The sequence below is a fragment of the Heliconius melpomene genome, chromosome 10 (assembly GCF_056956725.1).
Source record: "Heliconius melpomene rosina isolate 202511_hmr_F chromosome 10, ASM5695672v1, whole genome shotgun sequence".
NCBI classification, from domain to species: Eukaryota; Metazoa; Arthropoda; class Insecta; order Lepidoptera; family Nymphalidae; genus Heliconius; species Heliconius melpomene.
The window spans coordinates 15,345,702-15,369,903 of NC_140398.1; the positions used below are offsets into that span (position 1 = coordinate 15,345,702).

At 33.3% G+C, this 24,202-nt stretch overlaps 1 protein-coding gene across 8 annotated transcripts in view; it reads left to right on the forward strand.

The window, feature by feature from the left end:
• Window positions 1–24,153, forward strand: part of LOC146535895 (guanine nucleotide exchange factor DBS-like) — a 76,452-nt gene extending 52,299 nt beyond the window's left edge. For 5 of the 8 annotated variants that reach the window (XM_085191587.1, XM_085191591.1, XM_085191590.1 and 2 more), the window contains exons 11-19: window positions 12,636–12,770; window positions 14,536–14,721; window positions 14,938–15,129; window positions 15,419–15,544; window positions 16,718–16,915; window positions 17,164–17,372; window positions 17,869–17,995; window positions 21,210–21,342; window positions 21,606–24,153. In XM_085191587.1, the coding sequence (XP_085047713.1) occupies window positions 12,636–12,770; window positions 14,536–14,721; window positions 14,938–15,129; window positions 15,419–15,544; window positions 16,718–16,915; window positions 17,164–17,372; window positions 17,869–17,995; window positions 21,210–21,342; window positions 21,606–21,703 (1,404 nt within the window). In that variant the 3' untranslated portion in view covers window positions 21,704–24,153. Of the gene's footprint in view, window positions 1–12,635; window positions 12,771–14,535; window positions 14,722–14,937; window positions 15,130–15,418; window positions 15,545–16,717; window positions 16,916–17,163; window positions 17,373–17,868; window positions 17,996–18,745; window positions 18,775–19,279; window positions 19,524–21,209; window positions 21,343–21,605 lie in introns of those variants that run through there. The other 3 variants (XR_014878340.1, XR_014878339.1, XM_085191592.1) reach the window with 3 other exon arrangements.
• The last annotated feature ends 49 nt before the right edge of the window (window positions 24,154–24,202 follow it).

A 24,202-nucleotide genomic window follows, 5' to 3' on the forward strand; every position in this document is an offset into this window, starting at 1 on the left:
GCTTGTAAACTGCGCTGGAGCCCTTGGCAGGCTACTGCCGAATGTCGGAGGGCCGGACTCTTCATGCCGACGACTTTATGTCGGTGTGTTGAGATCCATGGCATTGTACGGTGCACCTGTGTGGGCTGACGCTCTCACCGCTCACAATAAAACCCACTTGCGGAAAGCGCAGCGGGTTATAGCGGTGAAAGCAATTCGAGGTTACCGTACGGTGTCGTGGACGGCGGCTACACTCTTGGCGGGCGATCCGCCTTGGGAGCTGCAGGCGCAAGTGCTTGCTAAAGTTTACACTTTTCGAGCAAGTGAGCGGTCGCGAGGTGAGCAACCATCGGCAGAGGTTATCGCGCGGATCAGAAGAAGAGCGGATGAAGCCCTGATCCGGCGTTGGAGAGAGGACCTGGGGTCACCGGCGGCAGGCCTAGCGACAGTGGAGGCAGTTCGCCCACACTTAGATCGCTGGGTTAAAAGGAGTTTTGGTGTCCTGACGTTCAGACTGGTGCAGGTTCTGACGGGGCACGGTTGTTTCGGTAAGTACCTGCATCAGATTGCACGTCGGGAGATGTCGCCGGTGTGCCACGAGTGTGATGCCTCCGTGGGTTCGGCGTATCACACTCTGGCTGAATGCCCCGCTTGGGCCCCACAACGCCATGCCTTGATGGCGGCAGTGGGTAGAGACCTCTCACTGGCCAGTGTGGTAGGAGCTATGCTGGACTGTGAGAGGAACTGGTCTGCAATGGTCTCCTTCTGCGAATCAGTAATCGCATTGAAGGAGGCCGCGGAGCGGGTGCGCGAGTCCAGCTCGAACGCAGACTCGCTCCGCCGCCGTAGGCCAGGGGGTAGAAGAAGGCGGTATGCGCATCTTCTACTCCCCCTACCCTAGAGGAGCTACCGCGGGAGGGTCAGGTTGATCTTCCTGCAAGATTATTGCGGATGCCCTAGGGCACCCTGAAAGCGATGATGGCCTGCAAAAGGCGGGCCTTCCACCGAGGCGTCGTAGTAGTATGCGCGAGCGATCCTGCGGCGGCTCATTTTGGTGGAGAGGGTTTCCGCTGGGTTTTAGTGGGTAGGATCGGTCTCACCGGTGAGTCCCACAGTACCACTCATCCGTAAGGCACGCCTTCCGTATGGGCGGTCTGCGAAAATGCATTTCCCAGCGACAAAAAAAAAAAAAAAGGACTTATAAGGACAGTGCTCGAGTCCGGGCTCTCGCAGGCCATATACTCGGTCTTTGACACATTACCAATATGCATTTCATTCATGGAGAATGGTTATGTAACGCAAATGCTGCAGCTAGAATGTATCGGAAAAGATACCAAAAAGCTGAACGTCATCCCGATTATCGTGTATTTCGATTTTTCTCTCTTCAACAAAGAAGTAATCCAGCAAGTGTCGTACCATTTCGGAATCCAGATTAAATGCGCCAACTTTTAAAGTTACTTGCAAAAACAGTGTAGTACATTTTTTTTACAGTACAGTCGGTTAAAGTTGGGTGTAGTAAATATTTTGAATTTAATGTTTGGCAAAAACACCACATTTTATTGAAAACTGATGCAGGTATGTTTAAATCTTAAACTGTAATTCACAGAAGGGTTACTCATGATTACATTACAGAAAAAAAAATGAAGAAAGAGTAATATTTGTAGTCCTGGGACTTGAAAAACCATCACAGGGTGTCGGTTTTTCCGATATTTTTTAAAATCAATATAATATGAAAAATACATGACAAAGATTTTTTTTTATATTTTTCTCATGACTGTCACGACTTGGTCTATCACCTGGTTTCGTTTTATCGTTGACTTCTGGGACACCCTGTATATAGATTTATAACGTCGTTTAAAGATTTTCTAAAAACTTATTGTCACAGTAATAATAATTAATTTTCATATGTCTATAACGCAATATATAACTTATAAGGACAAATATAGTATTAAATGCATGATTAAATGCATAAATATTAAATGCATGTATAATTAGATTATAATAACTAATCGTCATCGATTCGTCGTCATGGCGCAGCGAATGTCTGTAAACGCGGCGGTTGAGGATTTGATTCCTTCTCGGGGTAATATAATGATTTTCATTCATGCTCTAGTAACAAGACAGACGCTTTGTCTCGAAATTTGGGCGGAGCGTGGGGAACGGAGAAATTCAACACGGATTTTTCTCTGTGAAGAGTAAAACTAAACAAAAGATTAATAAACAATAGACAACATAGTAATTTCCGTCAAAAACGCGTTAAAATCCTAATAACAGTCTGAACACGGTTACTATGTAAATAATAGGTGCTAAACGCTGACCGTCCGTTTTGTATACCGCAATTAACACTACTAAATTCTCATTATTACTGGTGTTATACGTCTTAAACAATGATCTTTTTGATAAATGAACATAGAATCTTTGAAAAATTAAATATTTTTAAATTGTATATTAAAATCCTAATGGGTTTGGTTTGGTTTGGGTCGGTTACTTTTTCTGATAAGGGATCCATTACCTTGCCGAATCGTAATTAATTTTGATTAATCTTCTCGCCACCTCTGTCCCCATTTTTTTAGTTGTTACGCCCAGGTCATTGTCCCAGAGGCACTTAACAGGATTGCTTCTAGCTCCCGCTGCGGCTCGACTCGTTTCAAGTAGTTGCCCTAAGGGTTCTGGTTGAAGCCGTACCGTTGAATATATAGGTTTAATTTATTTATTGTTTTGATGTAAAACTATTTATTACTAGATATTTGTGTACTAATGCGTAAAATTTATGTCATAATATTAAAGTATACTTACATACAATCGTTGGATTTGTCGGCTGTAGCAATATGGATTATAAACGTTTATTAAGTGGTGCAAGGGCAAAAGCATGTGACTGTAAAAGCACGCACGCGCAATGCCTCCAGAATTCGGCGGAAATGGAGAAGCGGAGTGTTTCTACACTAAGCTCCCTTTGCGTACATGCGAGATACAACGTACGTAAGTTAAGCGTAACAAGATAAAAATCGTTCAAAATAATTTATCCTTCTCGTTATCATGTTTGTAGAGAAAGCGACAAGAATAATAGTAAAGAATATATATTTTGATACATTGAAAGAAAGTTTTATTATAACGCATTATCTACTTAAATAAATTTTATTTAAATATGATTAAAAAATATGTGTCTATAATTTAAAAAAAAACTAAAATGTTGACAGATGTCGTGTGTACGTCATTTTATGGTGTCGGTTTTTCGTGACGACGCGACGTAGCGTAAAAAAATTACTCATAATTTTTCCCTAACTCGCCACAGAAGTATAACTAAAAAAACATTTATTTAAAATAATAATAGTTTATAGGAAGGTTTCTTCTTTAATCACGTACATTTTATCACGTTTTTCCACAACCCATCAATTAAAGAAAGAAAGGTTAAATACTTAATTTGCTTCTACGCATCAACCTTTATGAAGGCAAGTGAAAGTTCCGTAAGACTAAAATCCGTGTGCGATGTGAATTACTAATGATTCTAATATTTATGTTATGTAAATAATATGGCGCTTAATGTGTCAACTTACAAAATGAATGGAAATAGATACAATTTTGTCAGGTTTCTACCTATTAGACGGGGGCACAAACGTGCGACTGTAAACGGAACAGGATGTGGGATCTATTCCCATCCGGGGGATTGATTGATGATTTTTAATGGAACGAAAGTGTTCTAATGGGAAACGGAGTGTCTTAACACTTGGTTCCCTATGTCTGTTCTACTATTTACGAAAAAAGGAATAACAAAATTGTCTATTGTCTAAATTAAATAACAGCGCCTATTGAGAACATAAATAACTGAACCGTTTTTAAAAGTAGGTATTGTATTGATAGTAGTTTGCAATTTAACATATTTATGTATTAGTAATGTACAACCCATTTATTACATACCTACGCTTTTAATTTTTCTTATTCTCATTCAAAAAACATATGAATATAACTTACTAAAATATATTTTAGTATGCACTATGCAGGCGGCCATTCAGAATTTCTTCTTGACAAACAAGGGTCCACATTTTCACTTCCATCGATCACGCTCGTATCTAAACCCTCTTCCTGTACTTATTTATTCACGACGCAAGGTCAATATTGTAACTGTCGGGAACCTGATGAATCATAATAAACTTTATGTTAGGTGACTCATAGCAGATGACACTTATGCATATTTACCCATGGAATTTATTCCAGAAACTTATCATCAGTTCATTAATACTTACCATAAATTCTTACTAAATTTGATGTTGGATTGACTTAAATAACTACAAATAAAGTCTCAAAAGAAATTTTTAACCTGTATTATCTATATAAAAATATGGTTTTAAAAAAAGATGTATTACTTATCTAAAAAAAAACTCTTGCGACAAGCCATAAATATTTCATAGAACCATTGAAAGCTTCCACATGTTTTTTTCCGATTTCTAATAGTCACTATATAAATGGCTGTAAATTCGATAGCTTCCCAAGGAAAACATTTTCCGTACACAGCACAATAGGTAACGGTGTCGCCTGCGTGGTGAACCGCATTACCACAAGCTTTTAGTCCCATTGTTTACGTCATGTCAATCTGTGTGAAAGACACGCTCCAATGGACTCTGCCTTAGTGTTGCCTTAGCGTTTAATGCAATAATAGCTAAGTGTTTAAAGTAAAAAATTCAATTAAACAGCTTCACGCTATACTTCGCACGCAACAGGGTAGGCAGAGAGAACCTAGTGTTATGACACTCCGTTCCCCGCGTACTGCCGAATTCTTGAGACAGTTGTCGTATTATGAAACTTTTTTATGATATCGATTTTATAATTAAAAATAGATAAAAAAATTATGAGACTAAAAATTATTGGGACAAAGAATCTTCTTTGTTTCAATTTTATCTTATCTTCTTTGTCCTAAATACATCTGAATTTGGGAATATATCATGTTTATTTTGTTTTTACGTTGTAATAGAAGTTGCATTATATTCTAAGCAAAAGTCAATATCGTATATCGACTGACTTTTTTTGTTCTATTATATGTATTTGACATTCCTTGTAGTTCAAAGTCGATCAGGACAAAATTTAAAAAACATGTTGCTTAAGAATTTCTACGTATTGTTTCAAGTTCTTGACGGTGAAAGTATTTTCGTTAGTTTCGAACTATATGAGTTTGTTATGTTTTTATACATATGATTGTTTACGTTTCTGCCTACTTTTTAACCGACTTCTGTAAGAAGAGGAGGTTATCAATTCGACTGTATTTTTTTTTTCTTACAGCGCGATCCTGTTTTTTTTTATCTACATATGTGCTTATAAATTTTTATATAATAAAAATATTAAAAATAATACTTTTTTTAAGAAATTATTGTTATTTACCTTAAAGTGTAGAAGATATGTATTTATAGCATCGTATCTGTTAAATTAGCTATTATTACGTGATATTTCGCAAAACTAAATAATAAGACCGTGGGAGGCAAACACTCGATGTTATCACTCCACATAGAAATTGGATCTCATTGTAGCCACCATTCCGAGAACGTCATTCTTTGTATTACTGGTTGTATGGTCTTCTTACTCATCCATCTTGGTTTACAGGATACAGGTATAATAAGAGTTTACTTTATAATAATGCCTCGTAAAAAGTATCTTATTTTTATTTATGCTTTTGTTAAATTCTAAAGTTATAGAAAAATAACATAACTACTTTTTTATAAATTCTTACGTAAATACGCCGCTACCACATTTATCAGATATTATACCGGTTAGAGAAAGTGTTTTTTTGAAGACATCACGTATGACAGACAGGTCGTAGTTTAGCTCTATCTTTACTTAATATCTCATCTTTCTTTGCAGACCTCACTATAATTAGGGCAATCTTCCTAAGGAAACATAACAATTTTAAATATCTCTCTCACAATCGTCTCTATTGTCACAGTACACATACAATTTAGATTTTACTTAGTACAGTCTACATTTTAGTCTTCATAAATTTCTTTGTTCCGAATACCTCATAACTCATAGTTGCATCACAAAAACATGTGACGTAACGACGTATGTATCTTAGAGGTGGCTCTGGCATGGTAATTAGTTAACGTAATCTGTTTACTATTATAGTACTTAAACTTAACTTTAACTATACGGCTGCCGGTGACGTATAGTTAAGTCAAATGTTACCTTATCGTTATGTGCCTAACCTAAAACCCATTGATTGCGTCCTCGGACTAATTGTTATGAATATTTAAGCGAGTTTCACATTTAGATATTATGTCATTTATATTCATTCATCTATTATTGAACGTTATTTATTCTTAATTTTATAAAAGTCACGACTTTTTGATGTATAGTTATTTTCTAAATATTTTTTTACCTTCATACTGTAATATTTAAAGTGAATTATCACGATTAGGTTAGGCATAAGCAATTTCAATTTTCCAATTCGAAATAGACGATACGAATAATATATGAATATAAATAGATATACGAATTTATTTTGAAGGTCGTTCTAAGTTTCTACTTCTACTGTCCCACTTCCTGGCATTCGCGAGCGACCGGTTATTCAGATAGGGGTTTCTCGGTGCGTTGCAAGTTTCGTCGCAAAACGGTACGGTCTCAGATCATCCAGGTCAACGCAATTAAATCTCGAGAAATTAAATATACTACTAAACTGAGATTCACTCTATTACGTATAAGCTTCTTGATTATAACTGCTAAATATTAGACGAATTGGCCATTTTGTAATTTTATAACTACAAAAATGTACAAATTACGTGAAATTTATGCAACAAACGTTAACTCATCTATGTATTACTTATATATTTTTGAAAATTCCGAATTTAGTTTTGCATAATATTACATCTTCTATGTCAATTTATTTATAATATTTTGTAATTTTATTAAGGAATAGATTAAATTTTAAATAATTAATAATTAATTCGAGTCGATTATTAAAAAGATCTTAACACATCTTATATTAACTATGTTTATATACTTATAGCATATGACTTCTAACATTAATGAACTTGATAGTGTGTATATTTAATATAAAAAGTGATAGTAAATTAATAAAATAATGGCGTCTCTTGAGGCTGCTGAAGATTCAGAAGATGATGTGATTTTAAGACCACATATTGTACATAAAATAAACTCGCGCTACATATACAAACGACATGCGAGGATAATGAATTTTAACATAAAATGGGTGCAAGTCATGGAAGAACTGACATGGCGCTTGAAATCTGTGAGTAAGCTGTCTTAGTGGCTTGTGTGTTTGTGATAACACAACTTGTTGACTAACCTATTTTAATTATCTGTAATAAATAAATTATTAATAAGGTAATATGTATTAACTATTTTTAACATCCGTGTGCTTGAACGATTCTGTTTAATTTTTATATCGCTTTATGTATAGATATAGCATGTACTATTTCTTTAAAAAATACTTCAAAATCTTCAACTTTAAGCTGTGTGTACATATAACTGGGTAGATAAAGGGAGCCTAGTATAATACACTTCGTTTCTCACTTTCCGTCGCCGCCTTTCTGAAGACTGCGTGTTGGCGTAACTTAATGCCGCCCCTTGTCTCAACACCAGAGCGAAGCAATGAAAATATTAAATATATCATTTCCTCGAGTGGGAATTGAACCCACAACTTGTAGCGCTTACACTCGTACGCTCGTGCGAGTATATAATTTATATTTATACCTTGCTCTGGTTACACAAAGTGTGGCGTTTAGTTACGCCATCTCAGACGCATACTGTCTAAATGTGTGAAAAATGTTAAAAGGGGTCATTTACTACTAGATTTAATTATAAAATACCTATCTATATGTATAATAGAGATCGCGAACTTTATTTAATCTAGATAATTGCGAAAGATAGATGTGTGATTTCTTCAAAGTAGTACCATTATGCGGTCAGATGAAAAAAAACAATTTAATGTCACCGTATACTAACCGCAACACTTGTACAAACGGAAACATGTACCTACGCAGTTTATATATAGTTTTTATCTCATGTTTTACCAGTAAGTATAGAAGTGCAAAATTGATATACTTTTCATCATTATTGATGTTATCATTGTTGTCTTCCTTTTGGCTCAGTTGCAAGTTGACAGAATGCACAGTCTGGGTTCAAATTACATTTAGAAAAATGACGTATTCTATTGATATTATTATAATTAAGTTACTTTGAGAAAGAATAGAAACATTATCTATATTATGAACATATGTATTTTATACTTATTTAAATGTACCTAATGATCACAAAACCACAAGATTTTTTTATTTGAGAAATCTGATAGGTAGTAGTTTATATTGTAACTAATGGAGCGTTAATCTTAAACAGTTTATTTTTTCAACAAGTAACATTAGGAGTTGTTTTGATTTTGAAAAATAAAGTAAAAGACTTGTAACATCCTTTTATAGTTGAACGAATAACATTTACACGTTTTAGTCGTATGTATGTACTAAAAAAATAAATTATTTCGGTATGCGGATGTATACTATACACCAGCTATTTTTTTGTTCTTTTCGACGTGGTCAATGATTTTAATATTAGGAAATATCAACGCTTCACATTTAAAATTAAAATAAATAAATTGAGTTTTTATTTCTTTAATAAATAATTGTGTCTTTGTGAAATATATTGCAAGTAAATGCTATGATTGCTTCGATTACGCACTTCAACTTCTCAATAAATAAGCTCGAATGAACAGATCTTAGCAGATTGGAACTGTGTCACCTTTAATGGTATCTGTACTCCACAAAATTTAAATCTTGATGTCATCACAAATGTACCTAAGTTTCAAATAAGGTGTGAGGAATGTAGGTTCTGCGAACACTTTTTGTCATCATCTCCCAAGAGTTAGAAATTACAACATTTTGAGGGAAATATTTGATTACTTAAATCGTAATAGGATATTCATTTGAATTATTTATCAAATTCTTTTAACATTGTAGATTGTTTTTTTATGTTTATAAGTTATTTTCTTGAGCACAATAACGACTGGACACATACTAAGTGTATGTAGAGCAAAAATCTCTAAGTTAGTTTTAGCTATAAAAACACTACTCCAAATTTTGAGTTTTAAGTATGCATTACAAACATATTTTTTTAATTTAAGAGTCGATTTTTAACATATCTTAAGTATATAATATAACATTTTTACGTAATATTAATATATCTCACTCAATACACAATATCTCCAGAATTCGGTGGAAAGTGGGCAACTGAAGTGTCAATGTCGACAGGAGGGTCTTAACATTAGGTTCCCAGGCTCTTCTACCTATATGCAGGATATAGCGTGTCTTACATATCTGGTAAAAACTATCAAATGCTTCATTAACCAAAAAGAATGGTCGTTAATAGTCATTGAGAAACTAAATATCTTTTAATATACATTGTTGCGTGAGTTAAAACATTAGTATATTTAATATGGAATATTTTAATAAATTAAGACATTTTATTAATAATCAATACAGTATTGATTATTACATACCTTTCACATTCAATAAGTCTAGTAGCTGATCTAAGTGCCATATAGCGTCTATTACTGGGTAGTGAAGTGTAGCGGTCCTTAACGGGAGCCTGTGCCGATTGCGGAATCAGTTACACAACTGTTCTCCCGTTCTTGCAACTCCCGGTTACAACAGAACTATGAGGTTCATAGTTCGGCGGAAGCAATTTTCTTGCTAGTATGGTTTTTATATTGTCCTTTATTAATAATAGTATTTAATTATAAATAATTAACTTTTTTACGCTGCTTTTTTATACCGCACATAGACACTCTTTTGTTATTAAGACTTTCCACCGAATTCTGGAGGTACCTATTGCGTGTTGAGTGGTGGAACACAACGCTACGCTTTGACTCGTCACAAGAGCGAAGAAATGAAAATATTAAATATTTAATTTCCCGAGTGGAAATCGAACCCACAACCTGTCACGTTTACAGTCACATGCTTGTGCCCCTGCGCCACGACTGGCCTCTAGGTTGCAAACCATCATGTGGTTTAATTTTATATCCCTTATAACATTTAATTATATTACCACAGATTCTCTATGGCGTTCTGAAAATAAAAAAAAATAAGAAAATAATATACAGAAATTATATTATTATCACAATTGACACTAACCTGTTGCAGTTATAATATACGCAAATGCGATGATTCTAAAGGTTCATATCAACATGATATACCTACCTTTTCAAGTGTACAGAGGATAGAGTGACTCGTCACTAGACGCTGTATTTTACAAAACACGGCCAAGTGCTTGTCACTCTAGCACACTAAGGGCGAGGGCTAACTTAAGTTGGCTGGGTCATAACGTATGCAATGAACTACAAATATAAGTTGGCAAATATAACTTTGTTAACCGTGCTCCAAGGTGCTGTAGTTCTGGATATTTGATATTAATTTTATCTTTATACCTTTACGCGATCTTGATATAAATTGTCTTGACAGACAGACAACAGAGTCGTTTTTTTCTTTTGATGTATGGGACCCTAAAATATTACCAAGATTGAATTGAGCCCTGCTAAAATATAAAAATAGAATGAATTCTTTAAATCATTGAATAAAATTAGCTTCAATATTAGTTGTAATTTATTATTCTTTGTTTTCTCGAGAATATTTAATAACGAAATATGTTACAATATATTGCTTCATAATTTACGAATTTACGATTGCGCGAGCGCAGCCGACGACGTGCGGCAATTGAGGGTACAATATGGTCAATCAGTTTAAGTGCGCAAGTCTGTTGGGGTCAGGGCTTAATGTCACGTTTGTAATATACTCATTATTTTAAATTCATACGGATTTAAATTGTTTTTTTTTTATCAATAAACAATTATGACAAATTTATTTTCTGTTCTCACGAACATAACGTCACGTCTTTCATTCAATACAATCAGTACGTAGCACGTGCTTTTTTCTTACAAATATCCGCGCCTAACGAGAGCCGCACCAGATGTTTCAAAAGCAAAAAAAAAACAATCCTCTCAGATTTGAACTGCCGTTGAGTTGAATAGTATAGAAGTTAGTACAATATGAAGAGTTGGTGTCCTGTCCCCAGCGACTACGGAACTCTCGGCAGGTGTGCTCCACTAGTCACTACACGTGTAGTCACGCACACAAGTATCGATAAATACAACGTGCTCACTCTATAACGCTGTAAGCAGCACGTTCGCCCTTTGTAATAAAAGCAACGAACACGGCTGAAACTGTGCTCTACTTTGTTAAAATAACTAGCGGACCACCCTTACTTTGCTTGTGAATAACCATATAAACTCATGTCATTATTTTATTGACGTATGCAATGCTTGAATAGTGGTGTTCTATATTTTAATAATTCAATTTATTTATTTTAACTATATAATATAAATATTAAAATGGTAATAAAAACTAGGTACGCTGAAGAGAATAATAAGTATCTAGTTTATTTCTTATTTTATATGCCTTAAACATCAACAAAAAACAATGTGCTGCACGCTCAAGAAATAGTGGGGTAGAGTCATACGACAACATAAATTTTAAAATCATCTTGTGTAGAATTTTTGGAATATATAAAAACTTTTTCTAAATAATACACAAAGAGCATCCGTCAAGTCCGTTGCACATCTGTAAAGCGGAGGCAGCAAGTTTTTTTTACAGTCCCAACGTATTCCCGCGCCCCTTCACATCCCAGGCCATCAGTTCCTTATTCTTACTATCAAAGGCACACGGCATGTGCTCCGTTTACGTTGAAAACACGAAAATTTAAATGAAAAATTATGTTTTATTTAACAGTGTATAATCTGTGTGATATTTGTGCATTTTGAAAATATTTTTACGTTATGGAGACCATAAATGTTGTTTTAAAAACGGGTTACAAGATTGTAAAGGATTTTTCAGAGCCGAATAAAGTTGTAAGTAGTAATTGTCTTGACTTATTAAATGAAATGTTGCCAAAATAATAATAAATGGCGTACGGAAATAAAAGTATTATTAGTTAAATATCACAATTGCAAATTAAGTGTCATACATATAAGACCTCAATTGTTGTGATACTTAAATGCGTTAATCGCTTTATAATCCATATACCGTTTATTTACACGAAATTATATATCGTGCGTGAAAGTTACACAAAAACACAGAAACCCCAACGGTAAAATAACGGAAATTATACTTATAACTTAATTGAAGCACCAATTTAACATGAAATGTTAAAGTTGAAGTGATTTCCTTAATTGAATGGTGTTAATTAAAATATTACAACATAAACAAAATATATGTATTTTACTTTTTAATTTATATTAAATATTCGCGTGATTAATATTTTAATTACACGACCGCGCATCTTTACTAAAATACTGTCAATAATAATTAAAAAAATATATATATTTTCATTTTGGTGGTTGCCCCTTTGTACAATGTAAAGAAACTCTCGTTCATTGCCAAATCGGCCACTAACTCGTATATCCGCCGTATAAGCTGTCTGTCAAGAACGTCAAAATGAAATGAAAACTTAAATTATTTATAACTAATTCTATTTATTTATAACAGTTACGTTTATAACACATTTCTTTATGTTTTACGCTTACAATTTTAAACCTACTTATAGAATATTAAAAATCTCATTGAAACCCCTTTCTTAGATACTGACTTACTTAACAAAACTTTGCTTCACAGATGGAAACGTCAGGAGGGTCAGAGAGCTCTGGTGGAGAAGATGCAGAGGCGCGACGGTCACGACGTGGCCACGTGTTGGCCGAGCTTTTGCAGACTGAAAGGGTTTATGTTCAAGAACTTGGCTCTATATTGACTGTGAGTACCTAATAACTACAAGATACATTTTATTAAAAAAGCCATTTATGAATTATTATTCATTGACTTCGTTGAATTTTGACATTATTATTCATTGAATATCTCTTGTGAGCTCAATTTTGAATATTTTGTCAATCCATTAACGGGAAGCTTAAATTAACTTGTTCTTTATATTATAAAGACCGAACCAATAGTCGATATTTAAATATAAAATTTATTTAATTGCATGGTTGAATGGTGTGTGTGTATATTTCTATTGTAATCGTTTGACGCAACCATTTATTTGTTTCATTATTATTTATACTTTGTTTTAAAACTATAATAGACGCGTTCCACTCCATTTAATAGCTCGTCGAACGATATCTCCCATAAGTTACGCGCTCTGAAAATCAAATATGCCAATAGCAGAAGAAGCGCATGGTTAACATATGTAACAACATATAGTGGGCAGTTACGGCCCATCTGACATCTCACAAGGCACATACGTCTGATGCATTCGATACGCAGCACGCAAGCCAGTGCGCGAAGTCAGCCAGTGGAACGTAATGCATTTTACACACTTGCCAATTGCCCGCCAGTGCAGATTCTACGTCGCGTGCTGCACCTCACGCCGCTCTGCAACATGAAGCATGGGAAATATGACCTCTATAAGTCGTCAGCGAATATTAGCGTCGGTACATCCTACTCGTGGTATTATAGAAAGAACAATTCGACAACCAAAAGCAAACGGTTGACGCGATCCGCTTCCGATTCCACCCTTTTCAGCGATTATAACAACCAAATAAGTCTGTTTGAAATTGAAAAACTAGCAAAAAATAAACAGTGTAAGAAATCTGTAAGTGATATCGGTAAAAATAGTCGTGTTAAGTGCCGTCCGCGACATATCAAACCTGTTCATATGGAACCATTTACTGGAAATTTCTTTTACGGCAAAACATTGCCGGGCTATGAGGACATACGAAAATCGGAAGAGAAAATTGTTTACTTACCGGATTCAGATGTAATTACAATTTCAGAAGATTATACAACTGAATCAGTGACGACGGTGCCGACCACTGTTGACCCACCAGAAATTGTTAAAAACCCTCTTTATGGTTGTCGTGATACAGATATTCAAGTTTTGACACCTGAATATTCCACAGAGACTACAATAACTAAAGATTCACAGTTTCTTTCTAACAGTTGCACTGAACTTAGAAAAACAATGAACAGCTCTGATGATGATATTCTAGCTTCTTTACAAAAGGATTATAAAAAGATTATGAAGGAATGGAATAGTACTATTAAAGAACATTACTCTACAAATACTTACTCCCAAAAAAGTTCGTCAATGTGCAGGAAAAGTAATGCTGACAGTTTTGTACGAAGCTTACATTCTACTTTACCATGTAGAAAACGATCAAAATTCTCTAAATATTGTAATTATAAATCCTATAAGTATCCATATACAACTCAAAACTACTCGAGATACCAAAATTCATATCAAATGAAAATGCAAAGCTTTGCTAAGAGACATTTAACCCGCAACTTCACCTCCTCTTTGCAAAGCCTGAAAAGAATATTTCGTAAAGATACATTGACTCCAACTGAGAGTGAATGCTTAGAAGCTATATACGAAGACTATGAAAAGCGTTTGCAACGTTGGTGTGACACGATCAGTCATTATTCGTCTGTGATCAATTCGGTATTTTACAAATAAATTAAAAAATAACATTACAAAAAAGTTTCACTTTTGTGAGAAATTTATTATTTAATATCTTTACAGGGTTATAAAGAAGAGATAGAAAAGCCCGAAAACCAGCACGTACTGCCATCAGGCCTGGTCGGTCAAGCTGATGTGCTCTTCGGCAACTTACACGAGCTTTTTACATTCCACCAAGAAGTGTTCCTCAAAGACTTGGAGAAATCAATTTCAGCCACTGAACTCGTTGCGCTTTGCTTCGTTGAAAAGGTATCCTTATACATATAAATGTTGCAAAATACTTTTTTATATTGTGCCTTATAATTGATGTGAGGCTCTCTATTTCTATTATTTTTTTCAGCTTTCCCGCATGTGCCAGGGTAGACGAGTAATAAAACACTTCATTTCTGACTAAATCGATAATGATGCTGACCATTCTACTAGACTACAAAATGAAATTTTCTAACAATTTATATTTATTTGCAGAGAGAAACCTTCTTCCGCCTTTACAGCTACTATTGCCAGAATATTCCACGATCGGAAAGATTACGAGAGACTCTCGTAGATACGCACCTATTTCTACAGGCTTGTCAGCAGCGTTTAGGCCACAAGCTACCGCTCGCCGCATACCTTTTGAAACCTGTGCAAAGAATCACTAAATACCAACTACTTCTTAAGGTAAGAATTAATAGTATTTACCTATATATATAGATACCGAAGACGAAGTTTTGTAATATTTTTTGATCATTATCTATTTCGTAAGGTATTTTTATTACTGGTGCTTAATAAGGTGGAGTAATAAATGATAATCTCGTTGTACCCCATTTTTAGATGTACGATTAAGTTTTAATTTGTAAGTTTGCCATGTAAAAACAGTTTTATATAGCTCTAAGTACTACTAGTATAAGAGTATGTTTATATTTGTATAACAGAGTTTTTTTATATCAATCTGTAATTGTTTTCGCAGGATCTTCTACGTTACAGCGAGTGTGGCTCTATGAGTTCAGGTCTACAGCGGGCATTGGACTGCATGCTAGTAGTACTCAAATGTGTCAACGATTCTATGCACCAAATCGCTATCACAGGAGTTCCTGTAAGTATATTTCATTATATATTGCGTTTAAAATAAAGCGATAAAAATATTTCAAACGTTTCTTACCATGATAGTTCATACATTTAATTCAAGTAAAATATTTTAAAAACATTTGTGAACTAAAACGAAATTTAAACATTTTAATTTAATGTTTATAATGAAAAAATATATAATATAAAAAAAATTGGCACACCGATAATGTAAAAACCCGGATTTATATATATGTAGGACAGATTTAATTCCTGAAAACGACATGACTAAAAGCGTGCTATCAATTTACTTTGAAACAAAATTTATTTTTTATATTCTAACTTAAAAGTCCACACAAACAAAGTCAATGGCTTAGCTTATTTTATAATATTTAACTAATGGTGTGTTGTTATTTAAACAATAATTATATATAACTTAATACCATAATGTAAAACAAATACCTACATAGGTACATATAAAATAAAGAACAAAGGCGAAAAAATGGCACACAGATAATTTAATTATAATACAATTTAACATATACAAAAGATTTAATTCCCATAAATGACATGACTAAATGCATGACTAATTACTAATAACTACTTTGAAACAAATTTAATTTTTAAATTTTTCATATTCTAATATAAAAGTCCACACAAACGAAATGGGTCGCTTATTCGTAAATTTTAGATATATGTAGTCCATTTTTAGTAGTAACTTCCTTTCTTGCTTAATAATAATAATTAACAAATTATATATTACATAGAATGTGAGGCCGCGTCGAAATTCGTCAGATATTTTTCCGTATGCCGTAACGGATATCTGGTTGTACGCTGAATTACTCTAATGGCTGGAACGCAATGCGAATGTGGACGTGCCAAGTGTTTGATAAATTATTTTCATTTACAATTTGTCTGAACGGTATTTGGATCAAGTTGTTAATTTGTATTAGCCACTTGATATTACTTTGAATTATAGGACAATTTTAATATATTATTTATATTAAAAATGGTATTTATATTAAAATAATAATGACATTTACTGGTATACCTCACCTTTAAACAGCAAGGATAGCAGACACTAAGAACTGAATTTAACTCTAGGATCGATTTGTTTTTAATTGAAAAAAATCTTGTATTTGTTATGTTAATTGAATAAAAAAATTAGTAATATAAGAATGTTTTTCTATTTACAATATCACAGGTGGATTTAAGCCAGCAAGGCGAGCTGTTGCTACAAAGCTCATTCCTCGTGGTGTCGGAAAACAAACGTGACCTCCGTTTAAGGATACGGCCGAGACGCCGGCATATCTTCTTATACGAGAAGGCAATGCTGTTCTGCAAATCTGCGGCGAAGAACAGCCATAATAAAGCTACCTACCATTTTAAACATGATCTCCAAGTAAGTTAGATATTTTAAATGTTATTAATTAAATATTAAGTTAATTTAGACAGTTTATTAAGTAATTTGAGTGTCGAGGCAAAGGGAGGCGTTTAGTTCCGCCACTTAACACACAAAGCCTTCAGAATTCGGCGGAAAGTGGGGAACAAAGTGTCTTAGCACTAGGTTCCTTCTGCCTACCCAGGCTATATACGAAATACAGATTCTAGATTTTTTTCAACGTATTCTTAAAACCCTTTCTTCCATAGATGTCACAAATAGGCCTCACAGAATCAGTGAAGGGCGACGCTCGTAAGTTCGAAGTATGGCGGCAAGGGCGGTCCGAGGTGCACACCATATCGGCCCCCAGCGTGGACGTGAAGCGCGCGTGGGTCGAGCGCATCAAGCGGGTGCTGCTTGACCAGCTGAACGAGCTGAAAGGGGAACGCGTTAGGCAGTATGGTGCTCAGCATCATAGGTAAGGTGTATGTGGAAAATGATGTTTTTTTTTTCTAATATAGTATGGAAAGTAAGTACATGAATGAAATTCTAAAATATTTCTTAGTAATTTAGAATTTCGTTCATGTACTTACTAAACTATAAATGAAATCCTAAATGAATTTTATTTATTAACATTAGGAAGAACCTTCAATATCATTTCCTTTTTATTAAATTTACAATTATTCTAATATAATTAATATAATAATTATTCTTTACACACTTTCAAACTGACTTGAAATAAGAATGATACAAAATTTGAGTGTGAAAAACCAAATTTGCCACATTAAGTTTAAAAGGCATGCTATTGTTAGTATATGCTTCACAAAAACTTTACGGTAATGTAGCATTAATATTTATGTAAAGATTTTGTATAATTTGGCTATGATACAATAACAACAAGTTTAAGCGGGAAAAGCCGCAATTGGGTGCTAGTAATACATATATAACAATAACAATATGAAACTACAAAACAGGACACTCATACAAACAAGCTCGTGGGAGCTGGGCCCGGGCGCGGTGGGACGCCCGCGCGACCACGAAGAGCCCTGCTGGTCCACCGACCCCTCTGATGAGGAGGAAGAGGACACTGAACATGCGCCGGTTAGTTCCTAATATTGTATATATATGTATGACTTTATATTTCTTTATTTACAATAATCCAAATCTTAAGTTTCTTTTATTTACGTTGTAGGTTTAAGGAAGGATATATTGATACTATTGATTAATACAGTTTTATAGAATTTGGGATGTCGATATACATAAAAAGCTTGTTCGCTTCAGTACTCTTAATATTTACCTACTATGTATGGACTGTACTACAATAATAATGTTTTATTTTAATAGACTGTATATGATTTTAATCCAAATATTTCATTAAGCTGATTTTATAATTTCTTATGGTACAGTTAATATATTTACAAACGGTCTTAAAGTATTTATTATTAGCATTGAAATCATTCACGAAACATATAAATAATATAGTAATAATTTTGTCAAAACTATGTAAATCGTAAAAATGTTGACACTTTTCGGAAAAGGGTTATGGGTTCTTGTGTTGTATGTACATTGTTTTTTAATTTTTTTCTAAATTAAGCAATTTTAATGACATTATGTTAAAATCCACAACATTTGTATATATTCTGGTTATTAAAATCATGTTAAGTTTCAAGTATGTTAACATCAAAAAATTGGATAGGATAATTAAGAAAAATGATAAAGTTTATATGTAATTTATTATTTCGCATTTAAAGTTAACACTAACAGTAAACGCCTTTAGTGGTGCTTAGTGGGCTTCTTTTAATATGGGTATTATAATAATTATGTTAATACAAACTAATTTTGGGTTTACAGTTGTGAGTGAAGTGAAACCCACTCTCTATGTAAGTTTAAATAAATTTATAAAGGAATGCGGTCAACTAGTCACCGGGTAGCGCATGATAAGGCTAGCAACCCGAACGCACCTAACGCTTTCCTGGGATATTATCCTTACAATAATACAATTTAAATGGAATCAAATATTTTTAATGAAAAAAATGCATTATTTTTAGAGAATTCGTAGTATATTGTGAATTAGTTCTAGATTTATAGTCATACTATGAATTCCCTACATATGAAATATGTTCAAAAAATTCAATACCCAATATAGTTCACGCCGTCACCGCATATTGATTTCGCAAGTCACCCATCATCGCTTGAGAGGAAACTTTAAATTAATAATAAACTCATGTTGACTTAGCACTACTATCGCCATGACGTAGGCTTTAAGCACTTCACTTGCGTTTTAAGAAAGTCACAAGGTATCCTCTACAACCGCTTGGGACGCTATCGACGCCATTTTGTAATGCGTGTTGTCAAAATGGCCTCTAAAGTTGTGTTGTTCAACAGGTGACGGAGGCCGTGGGTCTCAACGGTACCATACACAGAATGGTACAGTTCTTTTCAGTATCGGGCTCCACGCAAGCCACCTCCACGTTTTACGTATCCCAGTCCTGATAGACGCATCTACGGCTAGGCCGCTAGAAGCTTTGTAAATAAATGAAAGAGACTGATTTAATATCCAAAGTTTATTAGCCAAAGACAACGACGTAACGTGGATATGTCAGTTTTTCACTGAACATTAAACTATCGTGTAAGTCATGTTTTGTTTGTTATGTCACTCATTGTCGTGTGCTTTTCGATTTCGTTTCTATTGTGCGCTTCGCTTTGTTTACGTGTTATATTTTATGTAAGTCTATTCAGAATATATGTCTTATTTCTGTTTAATGTTAGTCATAGACTGTACTAGAACTAATATATTATTATATATTACGGCACACTTACTTCCTGGACACACGTTGTTTCGCATATGTATCTTTTGGAATGTCTTGCGTAAAAACTACGATCTAGCTAAAAGAAAATATTGTATCCAGCACTACTTGGCACGACTCCCACTCTTACTTCAAAATCTCACTTGGCTTTCGATCTGCTATACTCTACATTACAACCCTTCTGATTATGTTACAATATAATAACAATACCACAGATACTCTTGTTAGATACTGTCTAACAGGATTAGAGACTAGATATCTATAATACATTATTTTTCTATTAAGTCTATGTATGCAGAAAGAAATGACGTTGCAGGTCAAACTTTGGTCAATTTACCAGAAATATATTTGTCGGGCTCATGTATTCTATTTTATAGCTATTTCATTGTTACTCGGAATAATATTATATATAGTTTACAATTTATTTATTAAGTACAAAATATATGTAAATTTATATTTATTCATCGAATATGTTAAAATTATAAATCTATCGATAACTGTTATTTATACGTATATGTACATTCTATCATGTATTACTTTTAAGCTTCGATCATTGTACACAATTTTAACGCTCATATGAAATTATAAACAACATTATTCTACAATATTATCTTTTACATTAAAATATGTTAATATTTATTGAAAATATAAGGTCTATTGTATATTAAAAAAGCTTTATACTGTATTATTATATTATGTTTCCATGCAAGATGCATGGCTTTCGTGAATAAATTACTAACAAAATGTACTAAACATTTCATTTTGATCGTAACAACATACACAAAGATTCTATCTATTATTTCTCTTTTTTGCCAATAGCAAATTTCAATTAAAAAAAAATAATAATAGTTCAATTTAAAAATTGTTACGGTCAAAACGTTGAGATGTGAAAGCATCTACTCTGAATGGTTGCTCTACTAACTGAGACGTTGCATGCTGCGGGGCGATTACAATATGAATCGAGGCAAAGGTTTAATGTGCAGTAACACGCATGAGGTTATTAACGTTTAAATTAATCTGTGTGGATATTTATTATCTATATGGCTTTCTGTTAGGGAATGACTGTGTGCATGTTTTCTATGTTACAGGATAATTATAGGATTTCTACTGATTTCAATAGTCGACTTAGTTTTTTATGTGTTTCATGTTATAGAATGTGAACTATACACTATACTATCTATACTATATATAGGTATTTAAAATAATGGCATACAATAAATTGATATATGTATCTAATATATACTTATTGTTTTTTTTATTAATTTTAAAGTGTGTGACTTTTACTTAGATTTGAGTAGGATCACGTAATTTTTGTATAGTGTTTGGCGATCATGTATTTATTACGTAAACGTAAGAAAAAGACTTAACAATAAAGAATATGAGATATACACAACATAATCAATTAAAGAGTGATTACTAATAAATTACTAAAACTGTGAAAATGTTAAATTTAGAATATACAACAGCAAATATAAAGTATTTTTAAAAGTGAATCTAAAACTGTTAAGGCGGTGGGGTGCGCGCTGGTGGCGCTGTCGGACTACACGGCGGTGGGCGCGAGCGAGGTGTCGCTGCGGGAGGGGCAGCACGCCGACCTGCTCAAGGTCGGCTGTGCCGGCTGGTGGTACGTGCGCCTCGCAGGTGGGTACTCTGTCATGTGTTACCAGAGTATGGAAATATTAAATAACTCATTCCTCCCAACTTCTTTATGCCACAATTCATTCCACAAATTTTGAAAATGTTAATCCAAACTTAATTTTAAATTATGATTTTCAAACTTGTGCTTATTATGTATATAGTACATGTATAAAACCTTTTTAAAATACACTTAAAACTTACCAATACTTAATCTTAAAAATATTTAATGTATGTTTATATTTAAGAAGTAAAATTATATATTCCAGGTGGGCAGGGTGAGGGTTGGGCGCCGGCGGCATATTTGGACCAACGGAAGACTTCGCGTTCGTCAAGTCGCTCGCACGACCGACTTCACGACCACTGAGCTCATACTCCAAAATTATAACAATTTATACATACGTGTTATATCACATATTTAAAATTAAAATGACCTAAATTTTGCCAAAAAATGAAAAACGATCGTCATGATTTCTTGTAAATTACATTTTTTTAAATTAGGTCATTTCAATTTTAAGGTTGCGATATAACTTACCATACATTTATTATAAGTTTATCAGGAATGTTATGGAGCTCCGAAGCCATAACCGAAACTATCGGATATCTAAAATAAAAAACTAGTCGATACCATTACCGAATCCCATAAATTTTGAATAATTTCGTATATGGTCAGTCTAAGAGACTACAATATAACTTTCTCATAAATCTAATAGTAATATATCTATAACTGAGATTATTCGAAAGCAACGGATAATTTGAAATAATATATCCGTAACCGAAACGGAAATAGTATTCTTCTTATCCGTATTGAGATCCGTAATGCTCCGTAACATTCCTGCAATTTTGTATTGCAATAATCTTGAATACGTCTAGAAGACTAGTTAAGATTTCCCGTCGTTGTTTAACATCTAGTTCGTTTTAGTTGGTTGCCGTGTTAGTGTTGATTTTTGATGTGCTATAAAAGCTTAATGTTCGGTTATTTTAACGGTTTACTGTGCTTATGAGCTGTTAGGTACTGTTTAATCGGTTGTGTTAATAATTTTGTTATTTAATATGATTTATCAAAATCAAAATTGATTATTTGTTTAATTTTGATTAGAAATAGTTATGGAAAATGTTTTATAATTTTTTTGTTCAAATCGGAATATTGAATTTAATAAACTAACTGAAAATTTAGCAATTACAGCGGGATCTATTTTCTTTAACTATTTCTAAATAATTATTACATATTATCGTGACATGTGTTGAATTAGTAAACTAAAAACAAGCAGTGAGCGTCGTCACCCCCTCGTTAAGGGGACCTCTATAAATTACTATACACGAATTTGTGAGACCCATACCTAGTGACGTCACATATTTTACAATTTTACATCTAGAAATTATTAAAACAAAACAGTAGTTCCGAAATTATGTTTATATATTATATTTTGAAATATGATTTTCTACAAAGACACTCCCGTCTAACATGTGAAGTAATTTATAGGTGACCCCTAATGTCGAACAATAATAATATTGTTAATGTATGTAAATGTTGTTCTAAAAAGCTTTATTGTAAATTAGTGTTAGTTATAGATCGTTGTTACGATAATCCAAAGCTATATAGCGTAGGACGTTGTTGCGCAGCCGTGTCTGTATATCCCTTTGTAAATATTCTCTTTTTGTAATTTTTAATTATTTATTACGACGGTAGGTGTGCTTTCCGTAACAATATTTTATTAAAATCCATGACAATTTTACGTTTTTATTCAGATGACTTACGGAGAAATGAATAGAAATCATGTTGATTTTATTGATTTTATTTTTAAGCACTTTCATTTGTTCATACAGAGAGATCAGAGTTATGCTAACATATATTTTAACATGGTGCTCGCTACTACTCGCTCCATTATTAATGTCTCATATCGCGGTGTCTACATTAATCGATATTAAGTGCGTAATCGATTATTTATATTAACAAATGGTAATCCTGTAACGAGCATAGTGAATGCTGGTGCATGCGTGCGCTTTCGTATATTTAGTATTAAATACATACTAGTCGCGGTATTTTATAACCTTCGTATGTTATTGTCATTGTACTTTAACGTTATATAATAACTAAATATCATCTCATTGCATATCCTCATCGAATTTGTTACAAAATCATATTAATGTATGAATCATTTCGACTTCTTGTACCTGTTCGAATCCTCTCATTAAAATTATTTTTACACTCAATAAACTTGACTTGTGTAGTTGTGTAGGTACATAAGTCATTGGGGCTGACCACGAATTACACACATTTGTCCATTTTTGTGTTGTTTTATTTATTATTCACCTAAACCATATCATAACCCATATGTACTAGCACATACTTTCATATTTTCATTTAGTTGAACTTAGAATTTACTAAATAAATTGAATTATTTTTGATTCACATGGCTTTTTATAATTTCTACATAAATATGAGCTATAATACTGTTTGAATTTGTTAATATTATTAATTAAGTAAAAAATATTAAATTCATTATCTAAATAGTTGTTGAGTACATATGCGTAAAAAGACAATGTTATCAAGCCATCTCAATTCTTAAAACTGCTGGCTCATATTACGTCACTGACCTGCGATTTGATTAAGGCTTAAAAATATGTTATGATCATTATATCATATTCTTATAAACAGTTATAAGATTTGAGACGGCTTTTAAAACACTGCATAAAGTTTCATACTGAATATAGTAGATATTGTCAACTCTTACAATTTAATTCAAAGTTGTCTCAAAATAATAAATGCTTACCTTATAGTTCTTAAAAAATATTTTAATATTATTTTTATCAAAACTTTGTTTTTATTTTCCTTAAATTCTTAATCATACCTACTTCAATTTTT